General features: G+C 40.8%; 1 protein-coding gene across 1 annotated transcript in view; it reads right to left on the reverse strand.

Annotated features, from left to right (window-relative positions):
- Positions 1-10,294: 10,294 nt before the first annotated feature.
- hnrnpll (heterogeneous nuclear ribonucleoprotein L like) overlaps positions 10,295-21,547 on the reverse strand; it is a 58,411-nt gene continuing 47,158 nt past the window's right edge. Inside the window, exons 9-14 of the mRNA XM_080741014.1 lie at positions 21,276-21,508; positions 17,438-17,559; positions 14,999-15,200; positions 13,638-13,695; positions 11,694-11,792; positions 10,295-10,964 (exon numbers count right to left, since the gene is read on the reverse strand). Of these exons, the coding sequence (XP_080597140.1) occupies positions 10,909-10,964; positions 11,694-11,792; positions 13,638-13,695; positions 14,999-15,200; positions 17,438-17,559; positions 21,276-21,508 (770 nt within the window). The 3' untranslated portion in view covers positions 10,295-10,908. The remainder of the gene's footprint in view (positions 10,965-11,693; positions 11,793-13,637; positions 13,696-14,998; positions 15,201-17,437; positions 17,560-21,275; positions 21,509-21,547) is intronic.

The raw sequence follows: 21,547 nt of genomic DNA on the forward strand, positions 1-21,547 counted from the left end.
TAAGAGTCAATAAAAAAGGAACAAAAAAGTACAGTAGTTAGTTACATTGCAAAACGGGGGTTTCCCCCGAAAATACATGTTTTAATTAGTATAATCCTCTGAAACAGGCAGAGGAAGAGAGAGCAGGCTGCTCTAGGCTGACTTGCGCTGAACAGGAAATTGTGGAATAGGCTCACCCTCAACATAAAATGTATTTTAATTGTAATTCTGCCTATTTAAATATATGTACCCAATCGAATATCTTAGTTACATCAATATCATTCATGTGAACTAGTTTGTTGAAGCTTATTCATTATAATTATCAAAATCGTTATGACCGTTCCGGTCCGTACCTTGCCGCGGCCGTGCCGCGCATCACAGCACCATGTCTATGCAAGGCTAGTAATCCACATAGCGATTTCTTTCATCATTTCAACAAATATTCACTGTGTATTCACTCCATTGTGTTCCAAAACGTTCCTATTTGTCATGACAAAGCAAAACATAAAATAAAAATAAGTATAAATTTAAAACTACACTCTTTCCATTTATGTGAATGAAAGAAAGAGGGCTTTGTCCCACTGCATAACTCCACCCCTGGTAGCAAAAGAGAATGATTTTTCTGGTTGGCCAGTCATGGACCAATCAGAAGGATGACAAACGGTGAATTATTCTTATCGTAGATTAGAGGTTATCATGATTGATTATGTGTGACGTTATAGAGTAGATCATGTATTCATTGATTATATTAATATCTAGGTCTGTATGATGATACTAATACTTGATAGTTAGGAGTAGAGAGGCCTACAGTAGGCCTCAGTAACTATGGATTTGGTAAAGCCTATCTTGTTATGGTACGCCTCGTCCCAGAGGCGTACAGAGCCACACAGTATAACTCTGACCAGTGTCTGACCATTATTCTGGGCAGAACTATCTTACCACTACCCGGAGTGTTAATTACTTCTGTCCATGATATCATGTTACATAAACATAATCACACCACCATCTAATATAATTGTCTTGTCTCCTCATTTTCTCATGATTATTGATTGATCTGAATTCCCCCACAGTCTACTATGGCTGCTCTGTGACACAATGGTTATTTTCTTCTTCGAAATTGAACTCAATTTCAGATCACTGTTCCTTTGTACTGGATTAATCTAATCTACTCAGCGCTGAAGTGACACATTTTGTGTTTTTCACCCTGTTTCTAGGTGACAACGTCTCAGTCTATTACTGCCCAGCGACTAATAAGTGCACCATCGACAGGAACCGAAGGAAGAGCTGCCAGGCGTGCCGTCTTAGGAAGTGCTATGAAGTGGGCATGCACGGTGGGTAGAGACACTTATAGAATCGGGTCAAATTTCTAATTTTCACGATTTTTCAAAAATAGCAGATCTACAAGCTCGCAGCGCGCCACTCGGTGCCGCGCTGTGAGCTTGTATATCTGCTATTTTTCAATGGTTAAAGCATAAAATAATAATACACTATAATGTGTACCCGTTCTAAATGGGTTGGCACGGTGGGTAGAGACTGTATTCACACCCACTTGCATTACTCGCATTTCATCTCTGGTCAATACCCACGTATAGGTCTTTGAATGCTTTAACCAGGTGGCGCGCTGTGAGCTTGTAGATCTGCTATTTTTTTTAAAAGTCCTGAAAATGTGTGCAAATCTTTGAATATAATGTATTTTCAAAGCGAACGGTTGTAACTCAAATGTTGCTTCTGGGTGGTCCCTGGAACTAAATATTTTGAGATGGGGGTCCGTGGCCAAATACATATAATTTTGGGGGTCCTTCACATGAAAAAGTTTGAGAACCACTGACATAGTAGTCTCTCAAGAACAAACTACCTGAGATCCATTTAAGTGAAAAGGACCTTTTCTTTGACGATGGCTGGCCAGATTGCTGACATAGAAACATAGGTTTTTCAAAAAAATCTTAGAAGGATTCAAAAGACACTTATAGAATCGGGTCAAATTTCAAATTTTCACGATTTTTCAAAAATAGCAGATCTACAAGCTCGCAGCGCGCCACTCGGTGGCGCGCTGTGAGCTTGTATATCTGCTATTTTTCAATGGTTAAAGCATAAAATAATAATACACTATAATGTGTACCCGTTCTAAATGGGTTGGCACGGTGGGTAGAGACTGTATTCACACCCACTTGCATTACTTGCATTTCATCTCTGGTCAATTAAATTCTATGTCCACATTATTCAGAGCCCCCTTGTTTTCTGCATTTATGGAGTTTCTGGAGCGTGTGTGTGCTCACACATACTGTATGTCTCTAATGTTTGTTTTTCTTTTTGAAGCGGTGAAAGCCGCTTCCAAGGAGTGGCTTTGTCTGTCCCGTACATGTTTTTTTGAGGATTCCCATAGATTCTCAAGGAATCTATTTGTCTGTCCCGTACATGTCCCGTGCATGCAGAATTGAGGATTGGTCAAGCTTCACATGACAATTTGGCCCTCCAGACAAAATCATTCATTCATTCAGAATTCATAAAAATATAGAACTAAAGCACATAGAAAGTATAGATCTAGAACACAGAATGTATAGATCTAGAACACAGATTTCATAGCTCTAGAATACATAGAATACAAATTCACCGCTTCACTTCGAACCGAGGTTTGATTTTTTTGTTGGTTTTGTTTTGAAGCGGTGAAAGCCGCTTCCAAGGAGTGGCTTTGTCTGTCCTGTACATGTTTTTTTGAGGATTCCCATAGATTCTCAAGGAGTGAGAATGTCTGTCCCGTACATGTCCCGTGCATGTAGAATTGAGGATTGGTCAAGCTTCACATGACAATTTGGCCCTCCAGACAAAATCATTCATTCATTCAGAATTCATATAATAAGAATTCATTCAAATGTAGAACTAAAGCACATAGAAAGTATAGATCTAGAACACAGAATGTATAGATCTAGAACACAGATTTCATAGCTCTAGAACACATAGAATAACAATTCACCGCTTCACTTCGAACCGAGGTTTGATTTTATTTTCTGTGTGAATGTCTTCTCACAAAGCTGCAGCTCCAAGACGTCCAAGAGGTCCAGTGCGCAGCTCCCTGAGGTCCAGTGAACGGGCATCGTACACAAAGCAGCTCTGGATGAGAGGAAACACAGCGGCCCAAGAGGAAGAGCAAGGGGGGAGGATGGGACTATGAAAAAGGAGTGAAATAATAATAATAATGATCATCCAGGCAGTTTTCGTGGCATGGCTGCATCCGTCCAAGCTGTAACGGCAGCCTTCAGCCCCAGTGGCGGTTGGTACCTATATTGCGCCCTGGGCGAGGTAGTATAGCGCCGCCCTATGGCCGCGCGAAGCGCGGACGGAATTTTTTTTTAAAATTATGAATTTTTTTAAAGTTAAAATCGGTTCGGTTCTACACGGCGGCAGAACCATTTTGGGCTTAATATAATAGAGTTTATAAAAGCATGATCTGACTGTCTTATGCCTCATTCACACTGTAAGCAGCAAAGCTAATGGTTTGCTTGGTAATTCAATGTAATCTCAATGGAAACCAGCTTTAAGATGCTGGAGATGCTGAGAACAAAGCTTGGAAAGCTTTAAAGCTGGTTTCCATTGAGATTACATTGAATTACCAAGCAAACCATTAAGGTGCCTCCACACCGAAAATACTACAGGAGACTTGTTCAAACTGTTCACAGACTGCAAAGAACTGCAAAGAACTGCAAAAAACTAAGCACATTGAATTTTCCAGCCGACTGTATGCCGACTGTAATTACTGTACAGTTTTGCGCATGCGCACTGTGTTGCCATATCGGCTAGTTACAAGCGACTTTGATCCTGTTTTCCTATAATGTTGCTAGTTGTGGGTTACTTTTGTTTGGGCATGTTTCTGAATTGTAGTTGCTTATTTGGCCTTGCTTTCAACATTCTTTTAGAAAATAGCTAATGTAATAGAGCTCAATAGGTGAAACTGGACGCTCCTTTAGGCTTTGTTTTCATAGACCTGGTCGCTTGTTTAACTCACAGAATCTGGCAACCGAGGAGCAGAAGCGGAGATGCTTCCTGTCCGGTGATTTCTTCTCCTCACACAAAAACAACACACATCACTATCACTAGCGTTGCCTTGGAGTTGATTAGTATAGGAAATTGAGAGTTGAGATTGTGAATAGCCTATGCTATTTAGTTAAAATATGCAACGGGAAAATGTCTCTGGCTTATTTAGGCTTGGTTTTGCTGCAGCAGTAGCAAACTAATGGTCCATTACAACTCGCTACAATTCACCGACGTCCAGGGGCGACTCTACAAAACTGAGCAAGTCCAGTCTTCCAGTTTTCCGTCGATAACGTTCCCGACCCGCTGCCGAAAACCTACCGATGAGCTCCCGTTCGGCAACAGATGCTTTCCGCCACCTTCCGCCGCCGATTCGGCCACGAATCTGTTTGGTTAAAAGTGGCCTTTAGCTTTGCTGCTTACAGTGTGAATGAGGCATTAGTCTTACCTTGGGCTGGTCAGGAGAAATGGTTCTTTCACAGTCACGCACAGTGAGACAAGACTATAGAGTTCCTATATCCTGGCTGATAGAGGTCTGTGTTTTGTAGAGGAAAGTATTTTTTTTTTTTTTTTTTTCCATGCGCCCCCTCAAGGTGGCGCCCTGAGCGAGTGCCCCGCTAGCCCCCCCTGCAGGCCGCCTCTGTTCAGCCCTATTATGGGATGTCTAGGTTCTGTTTTTCTGTTTTTTACAGCTTGTAGATCGGCTATTTTCGGCAAAGAGGTTTGGTATAGAGGGGAGAAGTATTGACAGTTAAAGTGGTTAAATATCTGAAAACACGAATTGACATGAATCCAAAAAACATGTTTGTACTGTCAAACAATGAAACGATATGGAATCTATGCCGGAGGTCCCCAAGGCCAGACTCCGAACCAGGGGTGACAGGGCATACATTTCTCTGTGGCTGAGCCCTCCCTCTAGAATGCACTCCACAAACATCAGAGAAGCCTCTGATCTCAACTGCTGTTTTATTGCTGTTAATTATCCTTTTGCTTATCCGAGTTTTTTTTTTCAGTTTTCTCACTCTTCAGTACTTCTCCCTCTACTCCCTCAAATCCTTGCCGATGTGCGCCGAGTTTAAAGGTGGTTGGTCGGTCCCATATATGGGCATAACGGTCGGATCTGTGGCTCAGGACAACTGAAATGTCATAACATTCCTCTTTTGTATCTTTTCTGTGCATTGTCAGCTCCAACAATTACCACTTCAACAGCCCTAAAAGGAATGCAGTGGAATACGGAAGTAGGCTACGCATAAAATGGTAGTTGTGTGATAAGGGGTGTCTATGTGTGTTGTGTGTGCATATAATCTGTGTATTTAACGTTCAATCAAATATCTAAACTAGATTATGATTAGATTAAGCAAAAAATTTCCCCTTTTTCAATATTTAAAAAAAAACAAAAAACGGAAAAACGAATAATGAGTCCTTTTTTTCAATTTCTAACTTTTGGCGCAGAATCAAAGGTTGAGAAAATGGAAAAAGGCATTTTGGAGCCCTAATTTGTATTTTTCATTTAGTCTATTTTTCATTTTCTCGTTCTGAACGCTACCGGCTGAGGGACCCCCTGAACGGCGGGGTGACAGGCGGGGGTCCGTAGAGACGCGGACCCCTCGGAGAAAGCAGGAGCCGTGCGGTCCACGTTTACACAACCGAGCGCCCCCCAATGAAAAGCCACGGTCAACATAAAAAAATATATTGATTAATAGATAAATGAATACATGGTGATTCTCAGGTCGTAATCCGAGTTTTCTATTCTCTACACAAGAACATAAATTGGAAAATGAGTCCTTTTCCTTAATTTTCATTTTTCCATTCTGAATGGATAAAAAAAAAAACACAGCATTTACGTCCGGTAGCGTTCAGAACGAGAAAATGAAAAATAGACTAAATGAAAAATACAAATTAGGGCTCCAAAATGCCTTTTTCCATTTTCTCAACCTTTGATTCTGCGCCAAAAGTTAGAAATTGAAAAAAGGACTCATTATTCGATTTTTATTTTATTTTTTTAAATATCGAAAAAAGGGACATTTTTAGCTTTATCAATTAATCCAATTAATTCAATTAAGCTGTGAGCTTAGGTACACGGATTGAATATACACTACCTTTAAATATGTTTGTTTTTTTCAATAATAATGTAAGCCTGCTTTGCAATAAATATTTGCAGATAAAAAAAGAAAAGAAAAAACAAACAAACAATGTGACCTCCTTGAGCTGATTTCAGTCAGATAACTCATGATAGATTGAACAATGTTTATTATTAATGAGTATGCAAGTGCATGTATGTCACATTTATCTTGGTGTTTGGCTCTGCTACTTTTTCTCCCTACGTATCATAGTAGTAGCCTGCATATAAATATTGGAGGAAAACAAAATGTTCTTTAAAGAAGACAAATCTACATTGTTATTTGAAGATTTGTTTTAATTCCATGTGAGAGTGTAACCAGCTAAACACAATACAAATATGAGATGCATGTTAATATCAAGTGTAAAGAGATTTTGTTCTCACAAAATGTGACTTTGCAGAATGGACAGGCTAATTGAATTACATTCACACCTTGTGAAACTATTACTCCTTTGAAACCAATGCTAAATTAATTCTTTCAGGTAGGATGGTAAAGTGCCCATGGACCACACCCAATTAACTCTTGCAGAAAGGGACTCACTGGATGTAAACGTATAGACAAGAGCAGATCAATCCAAGGTCAAAGAACCATACCAGTTGTATTGCATGTTAACACAAAGACAATACTTTTACTTGACATTACTGGCGACCATTTCCCAAGTTCACTTTTTATTTTTGGCAATTGGTTTCCATAGGTTTTTGTATTATGAAAACCAACTTTGAAAAGGATGTCACTGTTCAGTGTAATTTTATAGCATTTTAATTTTAAAGTTAAGTCAAAACAATGTAACTGGTAAACTGGGAACTCACTGCAGGGGTGTCCAGCAAGACCGTAACCAGTGATGTCTGACCCCATGCTCCAGGAATCACTATTGCGTGACGGGGTCATGCCCATGTTCCCTCAACCCTATGTTCCCTCTGAGGGAACTTGAGTACGGTCCCTTGGGTGACTACCAGTGAAACATGTTTGGTGCTCTCTGAGCTGACACAATACCACGTATAAGTTACCAGAAAATATGTTGGATAGGGCTATCTGACTTGAAACAATACACCCACTTATTTTAACTACCAGCGAATATATCTGACAGGGCTATAATTTGGCTTGACACAGTACCCACATATTGTAATTACCAACCAACATGTTGAACATGGCTATCTGGCTTGACACAATACCATTGTGACGACCAGTGAATGTCGGACACTCTGGCTCTATAATCGGCTAGACTCTAACCAATCATAGTCCCTGGAGAAGACGTTTTATGAACATATTTCTAACATGTATGACTTCATCATGCAGGGAAAAAGAAATAAAATATAAAAGGTAAATCATGTAATGATTCCAAAATGAATAATAAGAAGGCATGGTATGCTTAAAGAAGATTGTCATCAGTAATGTAAAGCCTATAACTGGACTCATACTAAATCAGTAAAAGATTCCATATAACTTATACGGTCCTTTTTAAGACTGTGCTTTTCTGGGCAAATGTCCATATGCCTGTAATGAAAAGTGGCCTTCATCATGACAGATATAAACTTAACTGAATGCATTAATTTTAAACAATGGTTTGACAAATGAGGTCAACTAAATGTATAGTTTGTTGTTGTCGGGGGGAAACCTTGTATGTCCAAAACAGTTTGTTTTGTATTTATCATTTTTAAAATTATTTAAACTAGTGAAAACAGCAGATCTACAAGCACACAAATGATGAAGCAGGGCTTTGCTTTGCGAAAAATTTTACACATTTGAAACTTGGAGATACAAGGTTTCTGCCCGACAGTGACGAGTTGGTATTTACAATAGAGAAATAACAGTAGAACTACTCATCACTGACAAAGTATAGCCCTTCAAACATACACACAAAAACTGAATGTAAACATCAAAAGCCTCATTCATACTTTATCATATGACAGTTTCACAAAAAAGCAATAGAGTATGACAAAATATAAATTAGGCTTAATGTGTAGCAGAGCAACAGTGTAAAAACATAAATGGTGAGATAGGTGAGATCAGTGCCACTGTTTCAAACTCTTAAAAGTATTCAATCAATCAAAAAGTAATAACCAGATATGATAGTCAGTATCTGTAATATACCATGCTGTGTATAGGTAAAGTGCCAGCCCCCAACTTATTACTAAATACATTTCACCCAAGATTTGGGAGAGACTACATATTTGCAGGGAACTTTTTAGTTGTTACCTACTTTCAGATTATTTATTGGGAGATGGAAATCTAGCAGTTGTGACAGCTGGAAGCAGTAGGCCCCTGCTCACAGATCAATGTAGGTTCTCAAAGTGGGGTCCACTGTCCAGGGACCCCCAGGTTTCCTTGAGGGGCTTCCAAATGGACCCTTACAGGTCTGTGACTCGGAGTTATGGGGGTCCTTGAAATTAAAGGACAACTTTGTTTTTCTACGAAAAAAAATATGAACAGGTGTTCATATTTTACATTGTAATTAGAGAAAAGAAAAGATGAGTGTTAAGCTCTTTGCACACAGGCGCGTTTATCCGCACGGATAAAACGGACAATTTAATTTAAAAAAAAGAAAACGATGATTCTCTACGACGTCATGCACACCGGATCCGAATTAGCCGTGCGACGAGTGGCTGCGGCCGTGCGTTTTTCTTGATCAAACCCAGTTCGATTCGTGCGTCTTGTCGCATGCGGTAAAAAACTCATCACTCCTTTTATGACTGCTTTTGGGATCTGCAGCGCCGATTCCGCACAGCATTGCACACCAAATCCAATGAGTTTTATTCATGCAGCAAACGAAAAAAAAAACACAACTGTCCTGTGTACAAAGGGCTTTAGTGTAATAGAATGTTTTCATTTACTGCTTTATATCATTTTATCCATTTTAGCGAGTTTGATATCAGTGGGTGGGGGCATAAAGTGGCTAAATATATATATTTTAGACACGATGAGCCTACACATTCTTTATTACTATGTACAGTAACACTACTAGCCCCCATAAATCACACCTAACCATGAAGGATTGCATGTTGGGAATGGGCTTATTGTGTCTAAAAAGACACATTTAGCCACTTGTACGCACTTGTAGCCACTCGCTAAAATGCCTAAAACGATAGATAGCAGTAAATGAAAACGTGACACTCATCTTTTCTTTGCTCTAATTACAATCTAAAATATGAACCCTTGTAAAAAAACAAAGTCCTTTAAAATGTTTTGAGAACCACTGATGTTGAGATAAGTCCCTGTGCCAATCTATCTGTGGATGAGGCAGTAATGATTTCCCTCAGCTGCTGAGTGGCATTTTGGTCAAAGCATACGCAATAGTAATCTCCTCAATCCTTACATCTTTCTATAAGTATTTACAATCACTTCTTGTACCAAATGTGTTTCCAGTAAACTGGAAATTGAGTCAGCAATAGAATAGTGCCGGTTCAGCACAGTGGAACTTTTACAGCTGCCATACTAGGCAAGATATGGCTGCTAACTGATCAGCACAGTTAGGGCTGTCACAATCATTACATAATCGTCTAATCGCGATTATTTGACATAATCGCAATTATTTTGGGATAATCGTCATAATCGTTTACATGTTGAAAAATGTTCATACATGTTCAAACATTTAAAAGAATTGTGGAAATAGCAGATCTTCAAGCTCACAACGCGACTATCAATGTTCTTTTTAATGTAATGTTGTCCTTAATAGAAATTATTTAGGTTATGTGTCAAATCTACCATGTGCAACTTCAAAGCCTACAAGCCAAAAAGAAATGTAATTGTCAACGACAAAAACACAATTAAATCGTTAATCGCAATTATTTGAGTGACAATTAATCGTCATGTAAAATGTAATAATCGTGACAGCCCTAAGCACAATCTTACCACTCTCCGTTCTTTTATTACTCCCCTCACCCAAGGCAGATAAAGGCTATGTATGTGATAAGTATATACATTATGTTGTTGCATGCGAATGGGAATCTGTGTGCTGTGCAGTGCAGTGCAGTGCAGTGTGTGTGTGAGTGAGTGAGTGTGTGCGTGTGTGTAAGCAGGTTTGTGCGATTTGAGTTGACAAACAATAGTTTACTGAACATTCCAAAGCAAGGCATGTGTTTTATTCATTGTACAGGCAGAAAAGGTGTATCTAATTCTACGTTATAACTGTACATGTTTTTCATTCAGGAAAAAAAAAAGTTCCTCCTCATTTCCCTGCACGTCTTTTGAAACGCTCTAGTGTCAATCGGGGGAGGTGCACCTCAGTTTGACTTAATAAAACTTAATTGGGCCAGTTTCGCAAATTCAAAAAAAGGGGGGAGGGACCCCCAAGTCAGCTCTTAAAACATAATGTTAAAGAGAAGTCTTAAAAAAAGACTTACAAATACTTAATATCACCATCACCTAGACATCTATAATCACCACAAAACTAATAAAACAAAATTGAGCATATTTCTTTGCCCATCAACAAATCAGTCATTTTGTCCATCACCAAACTTATACTTAGTTACAGCATTATTGGATAGGGAACGTGTTTTAGATTGTATGTCTCTTTGTATCAGTGCTAAGATTGACAACAAATGAACCAACCAACAGAAGATGGTCTTCCGGTGGCTTGATGTTGGTCTTCTTTGCTTTTCCCCATCTTCATCTGTACAGCTTCTCATCTGTACAGCTTCCTAGTACTTTCTTCTCTTCTTCAGAACCCTCAATGTTTTGCATCCATTTGACTTTCTGTTGTTCATCTCTTGGGCTGTCTGAGCTCAGACAGTGTGCAGGCATCTGACTGCATACTCGCTGCTCTGGTTCATGTTTTGTTATTTTTTTATAAATGGGATGAAGTTGAGAAACACAACTTCAGGGTGTACGGGTTTGACCCATCTGAAAATACAATAGACACGCGCAGTGTTAGACATTGTGCACTAAGGCATGCGCACACACACACACACACACACGCATCCGCTCTTATTTTGAAGGGCCGGGTGGGAATTTGCGCTGATTGCCCCCATCTAGGACTACTGTGTTGACGAGAGGGAGTCATGGCGGCCGTCATGCAAGTGCATTTTTAGCATGAAACCTGCCAGCCTTGGGATCAAAATGTATTTTTTCGAGTAAATGAAGTCTCTTTATTGCAAGATCAATGGATTTCTATGGAGGAGCTCCACTTCGCGTGCACGCCAACGCACGTTGTAAACAAATCGCGGACATTAGCGATCACCACTGGAGTGGACAGCCCAGACGTACAGTAAGTCATAACAGCTTTACTGTATTTACAGGGAGTTTGATGGTGAGGACTGTCAATGGCAGCATCTAGTTAACCCTTTCAATGACGGTCCAGACTGTCAACGGCAGCATAAGTGTTAAGCCTGAGTTATATAGTTACATATTCCATTATACATACAGTAGCTCACAAGCTTGTCGATATGCTATTTTCGGTGCTTGACGCGCTACAAAATATAAATCAGCCATTATGTGTATTTGGGTTGCGAGTTTTTGATCTAGCAGGTAGGCCTAATCAGAATGGCAAAGCGGTGGTTGCCCACCCCTGATGTACATACAGTAAACCCTCTTACTCTCTCAGACACATACGGTACAGTAGAACACACTTACTGGGGATTCTGATCTGGTAGTGGTTGAGGACTGTCAGTACCTCCACCGCCTGGGTCTTGTTGTCAAACTCCAACAAGCCAGAGATGGTCTTAGAGGAGGCTGCAGAGAACAGACACAGGACATAAGAAAGGAGAGGATGGGAGAAGAGGAACAATAAAGAAGAGTGTCTGATATATGTTTAACAATGAGGGCCAAGCCAAGGTCATCGGCCTTGGTCATCATGGCAGATGGCCGTCCACCCTAGAGCCTGCTTCTGCCTGAGGTTTCTTCCTGTTAAATAGGATTTTTTTTGTGGTACAATCACACAACAATGTTTATTCAGGGTGGGTGGTGGGCTGGTCTCTGCTCAAAGTGTACCGTAAAGCAGGGACTTTCAATGTGTTCAGGCCAAGGACCCCTTAGTTGAGAGAGAGATGAAGCAGGGACCCCCACAACCTTTTCATAGATTCCATATAGTTTAATCATTTTGACAGCACGATCATGAGTGTATTTTGTACTTAATAAACTTGACCTTTCACTCTGTACTTAGTCTGCTCTTTTTCCCCTCTGCACTAAAGCTCTTTGCCGAAAATAGCCGATCTACAAGCTTTGCTATTTTTGGCTAAAGTTCTCAGAATATTGACACTAGGATTCAAGTGGCTAATATAAAAAAGTAAAAAAAAGAAAAAACGTTCTATCACTCAAAGATTTGATGGACCTGGTGTAGTAACTCTGAGGACCCCCTGTTGAATACCTCTGCTGTAAAGTGTCTTGAGAAAACCTTGTGATTCGGCACTATAATAACATGTAATTGAAAATGTAACTGATGTACCGGTACTCATAATCAAGTATGTCTTCTAGGATATTGATTTTACACAATGTACAGTTTATCAGTCATATACTTATACATACGAATAGGAATAAAGACAGGACAACCAAAGAAAACTCATGCTCTCTGAATGCAACACATGTTGGCATAGCAACTAATAAAGCACAGCAGACCATGCTTTATTGGAATTAACAGCACGGCTGGGCGGCCACTTCAGCCGATTTAATTTCTTGACTGAATTTAGCTGTTCTCTTTCTAAACTTAATTAAGTAAACTTTTTCGCTGACATTTTAAACATAGCTGAACTAAGCCACTGCCAAATTGTCCTTACCTTTTAACGTGGGCATGTGCGCGCATCGCGCACGATCTGTGCATGTAACATGTACCAGCGTTGTAGACCGGACCATAGCTTTTGCAAAAAACAATCCCGTTTGAAAAAGAAATATCCGTTGTCAGGCTGTATCTGCCACTGTTTACAGAAAAACTCATGTAAAAGGCCGAGCTGTGCGCTATGGTCCTGCGAGGTCACGTCGCGCACATAGCAGATCATATGCCAGGCGGGTAAAAGAATCAAACAGCTTCCAAATAAAAAAATCTGCGTGAAAAAAATAACATGTTATGGCCGTGCAGGCAGCTTCCTTGTTTACAATGGAAACCTATGGGAGCGGAGCTACGATTGGGCCTTAGACCGGATACGGAAACCTAGATCCGGTCAAACAAGAACTACGACCGGATACAGTTAGGAGGCGGGCCTAAAGAGTTCGAATCGGTTATAAACAGCGACCATACTTTTTTTTCTTTTTTTTTTGGGGCTTTTTTTTTCATGCCTTTATTTGATAGGACAGTAGGCTGACAGGAAATGGGGAGAGAGATGGGAAGTGACATGTGGCAAAGGTCGTCCGGATCGGGAATTGAACCGGCGACGCCAGCAGGCATCATAGTCTAGTATGTGGTATGCGCCTTGACCACCAGGCCAGCGGGCGCCCCAGCGACCATACTTTTAATTGTTTCATAAAGATTAAATTTCCGGGATCTACGGGCATGGCAGGGCGGTACAGCGGGAAATCTCCGGTTTCGGCGGGGATAGCAGGAAATGAGTTAAGTAAAGTAAGTAAAGAATGAGTTGAACAACTTACGCTTTGCATCAAACATCTTGAACTTGACAAAGCCAGGCACATCATGCTCAGAGCAGAGCTGTAAAAACACATCAGATCATCACTCTGTTAGGGCTGCATATATTTTCAACTAAATCAATCAATGTGATTATTGCCGTTCTATACTTTGTTGACAGTGTCTTACAAAAATAGCCGATCTACAAGTAAGAAGATTCACTATTTTTTTAAATTATTGCTATTTAAGGACGCTAAGGAAACAACATTTTGTCTCGATTATTCCATTCACATTATCAGTATTACAGGTATGTATTTGTAACTTTTGCACCTCTACAGTACAATCCATAATAAATTATCATCCAATAATGGAATAGACCAAGACAATGTGTGTTTCTTACACTCGTGCCAGAGCTACACTGAGAGTGTTTTTATCACAAAAAAAGGCAGCTTATCTTTGCTCCACAATAACTGAATCTTGATTTCTATTTTATTTATCACCAAACATTCAAGAGGATATCTGCAGGGCTGTCACAATTATTACACAATCGTCTAATCGTAATTATTTGAGGTAATCGCAAATATTTTGCATAATCGTCATAATCGTTTACATGTTGAGAAATGTTAATATAGTTTCAAACACTTTCAAAACGTAGTGGAAATAGCAGATCTACAAGCTCACAACGTGACGCGTTGTGCGCTTGTAGATCGGCTATTTCCACTATCAATGTTCTTTTAAAGTGTTGGGTGAGCCTGGTAGAAAGTTATGTAAAATATGTAATTTCTTTGTATATTTAGGTTATGTGTCATATCTGCCATGTGCAACTTCAAAGACTAAAAGCCAAACAGAAATGTAATTTTCAACGACAAAAACATAATTAAAACAGTTCTACTGCCAGATTTATTATTTATTGCCAGCAAAAAGCAGCTTACCTTTGCGATGTTATAGAAAAAGATTTATTAATTATTTCCAAACGATTTTTTTTTAACTGGACCTATTAGATGTGTACTTTAGCCAAGCTGGCGGCAGAGGGCAGCCTTATGAATTGGGCCGCTCTGCTTGCCGTCGTTCAGAGCATAGAAATGCATAATCTAGATCAGGTCCACAGAGAACAGCCAGGAAGTGAATTGGACATCATTGATGTTTACGTGTGGTGGAGATTTGAAAGCAGCGTTACGGGAGATGTTTTTACTGTACACACCCGCGCGACCCCTCATCAGCTTACAGTCATCAGACAAGGGTTCGTATTGGCAACGAGCTAGGGTCAAAATTGGGGCGAACGGGAACGTCCGAAGTGGTAAAAGAGTTCATCGCAATTAGTTGAGTGACAATTAATCGTCACGTAAAATGTCATAATGGTGACAGCCCTAGACATCTGTGTACTCACTTGCAGCAGGTGGTCCTGTGAGATGCAGGGCGGTACGTTGTAGTAGTGCAGCACTGCAGACGGGGGCTGGATGATGTTCTTGGAGGCCTGGCCCACGCTGCTGAAGCGGTTGTTCCTGGTCATGGCAAAGTCCTTATAGCTGCTGCTGCCGTCCTCCAGCTCAAACACCTGGCTGGGAATCACTGCATGCTGCTTAGACACACTGGACACACGTACACCATCTGATTAAACCATGTACTCAAAAGAGTCTGTGCATTTCTGTTTGTGGGGTAAAGATTTGGAATAGTTTGACAGAAGAAATACATTTTAGGCCTAGAATTATTGAATGCTTTAACCAGTGAAAAATAGCAGATATACAAGCTCACGGTGCCACGGTGCGAGCTTGTAGATCTGCTATTTTTGAAAAAATCTTGAAAATGTGTGCAAATCTTTGGATATAGGTATTTTCATAGCGAACGTTTGTAACTCAAATTTTGCTTCTGGGTGGTCCCTGGTACTAAATATTTTGAGATGCGGGTCCGTGGCCAAAGACATAGAAACATAGGTTTTTTCAAAAAACCTTAGAAGGATTCAAAAGACACTTATAGAATCGGGTCAAAATTCTAATTTTCACAATTTTTCAAAAATAGCAGATCTACAAGCTCACAGCGCGGCACTCGGTGCCGCGCTGTGAGCTTGTATATCTGCTATTTTTCAATAGTTAAAGCATAAAATAATGATACACAATAATGTGTACCCGTTCTAAATGGGTTAAACACTGTAAAAAATATCTTACAATTAAAAACAAAAGACTAACTCTAAAGATGCTACAAAGCATCATATGATGCAAAATGCATGATAATGATGCTTTGTAGCATGCTGAAATACTACAATATCTAAAAACACAGATTGAACACAAAAATTAAACCAGGATTGTGTTGATCGTGTCCCAAACAACAATAAAATAAGATCTGGTTGTCCCAGAGGTGAACTGTTACTTTAAACCATGAATATCTCTGCTGTCGGGCCAAAACCTCCTAACTCCAAAATGTTCATTTACGGGAAAATGAGCTCAAGTGGAGTTAGGAGGTTTTGACCGAAGGGCTTTTCACTACTTTTCATTGGTTCAATAATATTTTAACCAACACAAAGACATAAAGGGTGTTCAATAGCACATATTTATAATAATAATAATAAAAAAATAGGAGTTGGACAAACAGGTGGAGTTAGCTGGTTTGGCAGAAAGTGTAGAGTTAGTAGGTTTTGTCCCAAGCACTTTTTACTACTTTCCATTGGTTCAATATTATTTTAACCAACACTCAGACGTAAAGGGTGTTCAATAGCCATGATTTATGCCAAAAAATCGAAATCCTCAAAAATGGAGTTGGGAGGTTTTGACCAGACAGTAACGATACGTAGGATAGGCATTCATAAGGTTTATAGCTTCAGCCTATTCCTTTTGAAAATCTCAAACAGTGCTACTGTTCTCTTATGCTTTTGTGGATGTAAAGGCCCATTCCCACTGGGCCAGATAACAGATATCTGGAGATATTTCTCCAGATATTTCTCCATGCAAAGTGGATGGTAGATACAGATAAAACGTTTTTTTGCCACAGATAAAAGTATCTGTGGCAAATATCTGTGGTATATATATTTTTTATCTGTATCTACCATCCACTTTGAATGGAAAAATATCTGGAGAAATATCTCCAGATATCTGTTATCTGGCCCAGTGGGAATGGGCCTTAAGACTTGTAGAAATGTTTGCTACTGTGAGCTGATCAAATAAACTAAACTAAACTGTGTGTGTGTAATGTGTATGTAAGTAAATGAGAGTGTGTTAACCCATTTAGAACGGGTACACATTATTGTGTATCATAATTGTATGCTTTAACTATTGAAAAATAGCAGATATACAAGCTCATAGCTGCGAGCTTATAGATCTGCTATTGTTGAAACATTGTGAAAATTCGAATTTCGACCCGATTCTATAAGTGTCTTTTGAATCCTTCTAAGGTTTTTTGAAAAACCTATGTTTCTATGTCAGCAATCTGGCCAGCCATCGTCAAAGAAAAGGTCCTTTTCACTTAACTGGAGCTCAGTTAGTAGTCTGTTCTTGAGAGACTACTATGTCAGTGGTGCTCAAACATTTTCATGTGAAGGACCCCCAAACTGATATTTATTTGGCCACGGACCCCCCATCTCAAAATATCTAGTTCCAGGGACCCCCCAGAAGCAACATTTGAGTTACAAACGTTCGCTTTGAAAATACATATATTCAAAGATTTGCACAGATTTTCACGACTTTTTCAAAAATAGCAGATCTACAAGCTCGCAGCGCGGCACTCGGTGCCGCGCTGTGAGCTTGTATATCTGCTATTTTTCACTGGTTAAAGCCTTCAATAATTCTAGGCCTATTGAGCGTAGCAATGGACCCTTGAGGGTGCGACTCCTCCTCACCACACGTTGAGCCTCTTCCCAAACAGCTTGATGCTGTTGAGGTGTGTGATGGCCCGGTCCACTGCGTATTCGTCTCCCATCTCCACCAGCGCTGTCCCAGGGACACTCTTCATGAACTTCACCTAGCGTAGCACACACAGGAACGTACAGAGAATGTTAGAGAGCCAGGGGCTAAAATTTCTAAAAAGGGCCTTTTGGCGAAAATATTGAAAATAGCAGACCTCCAAGCTGACAACGTGTCGCGCTGCGACACGTTGTGAGCTTGGAGGTCGGCTATTTTCGGTGCTTGACACCACACTGAACTAAGCATAATCAAGTCAATACTGGAGATGTGGCGTAAAGGCATTTCTACACAGAGAGGGCAATTCTTTCAACATAAGATGCTGCATTCAAGTTCAGGAGAGTTTGGACAAGGTAATTCTCTTGAATGCTGCCATCAGGTATGGCATGGAAAGAGGGCATTTGCTTTTCTTTCACCATAGTAAAAACTGCATTCATGGTCTGGAGAGGGCACTTTTTACAGACAGATAAAAGGAAATGGACTGAAAGAAAATCCTGTTCCATCCATACCAATGTTATGAACTTCAGAAAATGTCCGAGATCGTGTTCTTGGTCAAAACAAACCCCTTTTCTATGGACCATAACTAAAGCACGGATGTGCTTCTGTTTACATCTGGTCACATGGGTGCGTTCATAGCCGTCAAAAACACTGAAAAACCATGTCAGAAGCTAAAAATCACACCCGTGTGAACTGAGCGGTGGTTTACCCACCAACCCCCCCCCCCCCCCCCCTCCCCCCTCCCCCCCTTCCCCCCTGTGTGTGTGTGTGTGTGTGTGCGTGTGTGTGTGTGTGTGCCTGGCCTGGCCTGAAAACAGCGCCCCTCCCTTAACATGTGTGGTCATAAAAGGTACTACACCACATGAGGCTACATACAGACCCACAGACCCACCCACATACCCACATACCCACCCACATACCTACACACACGGCCACGCTATGGAGATGGTGTGACCACCGCTCAAAAACCATGTCAGAAGCTACTGAGTTAATTAATTAATACCTGGCAGTGAAAGCCCAATCTGGTAGATCCAAAAGAGTTGGTTGCCTACCTAATATGCTGCATATTAGGTACTGTATATATCAGCTTCGCAAACTGTAGTGGATAGACAACACTGCTAGTCTGCTTATCTCAGGGTAGACCATGTTGAAATGTGTGAAAATGTGTAAAGATAATGTGCTGGGTATGGTAAATGGTCTGCATTTCTACAGTATAGCGCATTCATCCAAAACACATACAATGTGCATTGCATTCACCCATTCATAGGGCTGTCACGATCATGACATTTTACATGACGATTAATTGTCACTCAAATAATTGCGATTAACGATTTAATTGTGTTTTTGTCATTGATAATTACATTTATGTTTGGCATTTAGGCTTTGAAGTTGCACATGGCAGATATGACACATAACCTAAATATACAAAGAAATTACTGACATATTTGACAACTTTATACTTAAAAAAAATAACATTGATAGTGGAAATAGCCGATCTACAAGCTCACAATGCTTGTAGATCTGCTATTTCCACTATTTCTGAAAATGTTCTGAAAAACATTTTTCAACATTCACGATTATGACAACTAGAATTTCGGGCCCCCTTCGGGGGCCCTCAAATCTAGAGCTCGGGCCCCCTCCGGGGGCCCTCGCCGTATACCAGCAATCAAATTGATTTGTCCATATATGGAGATCTCTGTCGACCGCTATTTTTTGCCACAGAGATTTAAACAAATGTATATATATACACACTGTATATATATATATATGCAATGTAATCCATGCAGACGAATACAGGTCCAGTGGACAGGTAACCAATGTTGTTGCCATCAATGTTAAATAGGCATTTGTTTCCAAAGTGTGAAGTTGTTTGAAGTAACAATGTGTTGTAAGGGGTGTGTCTAATACAATTAATATCAAATATCTAAATCTGAATCAAGCAACTGAAAAACTGTCTTAAAGGGGTGAAATGTATATGTATTTCCCTGTATTTATGAAGGAAATGTACAAATGAAATGTGATTTAAAATCAAAAGGAAATACATCTAAATACATCTGTATGGTCCTCCTTTGGGGGTCCTACTTTTAAAGTAAAAAACTGTTAAAAACAGTTCTACACAGCGGCAGAACCGTTTAGGCTTAATATAATAGGGTTTATATAAAGTATGATGTCTTAATCTTACATTGGGAGAAAGTTCTTTCACAGTCACTCAAATCTTTCCTACACATTTTTTTTTTTTTACCGATGGGGGGAGGATGGAGGGAGGATGGGAGGGAGGAGGGGGGTTGGAGAGAACAGTATAGGCCTACACCACGTCATCGCCTCACCAATACTTTATTAACGTCTGTTTATATTATATGCAGTGAACGCAATCATTGTCACCAGATTCTATAGGTCAACATTTGCGGTGTAACAGCCCAGTACGTTCGCACGCACACGCACGCACGCGCGCGCGCGCGCGCGCGCGCGCGCGCGCACGCACGCACGCACGCACACACACACACACACACACACACACACACACACACACACACACACACACACACACACACACACACACACACACACACACACACACACACACACACACACACACACACACACACACACACACACAGCTTGACATCGACAGAGAGAGACAGGGAGAGAGAGAGAGACGGCAGGGATATCTTTTACTTTTTAGCATGGTGCAGTCCTATTCCGCGAAAAACTTCACTCTGGTACCAAATGGACTCGTACCATACGCGCTGTGTGTGCACGCACGCGTGCGTGTGCAACAGCATATAAACCTTGCGTCTGTCTGACATGTTTCCTTTTCACGGCTTTGAGTCAACACACCAAAACATTGCTTCATGAAAGTGGATCCAACGGCAGCTGTGACTGTAGAAAACAACACTTCTTCCAATCCTTATTGCTGGCGATCATTGTCCATTGATCATTGTGAAGAAGGCTGGAGTACTTTTACTTGTTGAATTGGCGACTTTTTCTTTGATCATTGTGAAGAAGGCTGGGCTGGAGTACTTTTACTTGTTACTTTTGTTGGTCTGTGTTCGGGGACGTACCTGAACGCATGTGTTCCTCATGTTTTGACACCAACAATGAAGATATTGTTCTAGATATTGTACTGCTCATAGAGAGGTCTGCTGTGTTAACGCTTAGCTGCTCCATCCCCTCCCCTCATTTCTCTCTCTCTTCTCTCTGTCGCGTCCCTCCACGGCACGCTGTTAGCAGCTCCCCTCTCCCCTCCTCTCTCTCTCTTTCTCTCGCTCGCTCGCGTCCGTTGCTGCACGCTGTTAGCTAGCTGCTCCCCCCTCCTCCCTCCCCTCATCTCTCTCTCTCTCTCTCTCTCTGTCTCTCTCTCTCGGTCCCTGTAACCTGATACTTTGCTGACGAAAATTGCGTGGCAGTACCTCTGGGGAAAGATTTGCATACTAAACCCACACATTACTTTTCTACAAAGTGTGCATCGTGCAAATACAATAGCTTCAGGAGAAGCTGCTAGGAACATTGGGGTAAAAATGCACGATTTTTGTGCAAAAGGTGGAGTCTTTAGATGCAGTGTAAATGTGATTCTATCGCGCAGGATGCTTAAAAATAATTGAAGAGGTTCGCTGTCTATTATGGTCGTGGGATTATGACAAAATAATTGCGATTATATCAAATAATTGCGATTAGACGATCATGTAATAATTGTGACAGCCCAACCCATTCAAACAGCGACGGCAGAGTCAACTCAACCACACAAGGCAACAAACAGCTCAACGGTCGTCATCCACCCACCTTCTCAATGTTGCCGTACAGGCAGAAGAGGTTGAAGATGCGCGTGCAGTTCATCTTGTCGGAGTGGAGGCCGCTCACCATGGACACAGAGCTGGGGGCGTGGCCACCGCCAGAGTAGCTGGACGAGGAGGAGGACTGGGGCAGAGGGTAGGACACCACGTCTGGCACCTCCATGGAGTTGGCTTTGTACCTGCTGTTGTTACCAGGCAGAGGCAGCAGGGGGCAGGGTGAGCCTGGGAGAAACCACAGAACAACATGTATTGAAGTATCTG

Source organism: Nannobrachium achirus, assembly GCF_963921795.1.
Source record: "Nannobrachium achirus genome assembly, chromosome: 13".
Taxonomy (NCBI): domain Eukaryota; kingdom Metazoa; phylum Chordata; class Actinopteri; order Myctophiformes; family Myctophidae; genus Nannobrachium; species Nannobrachium achirus.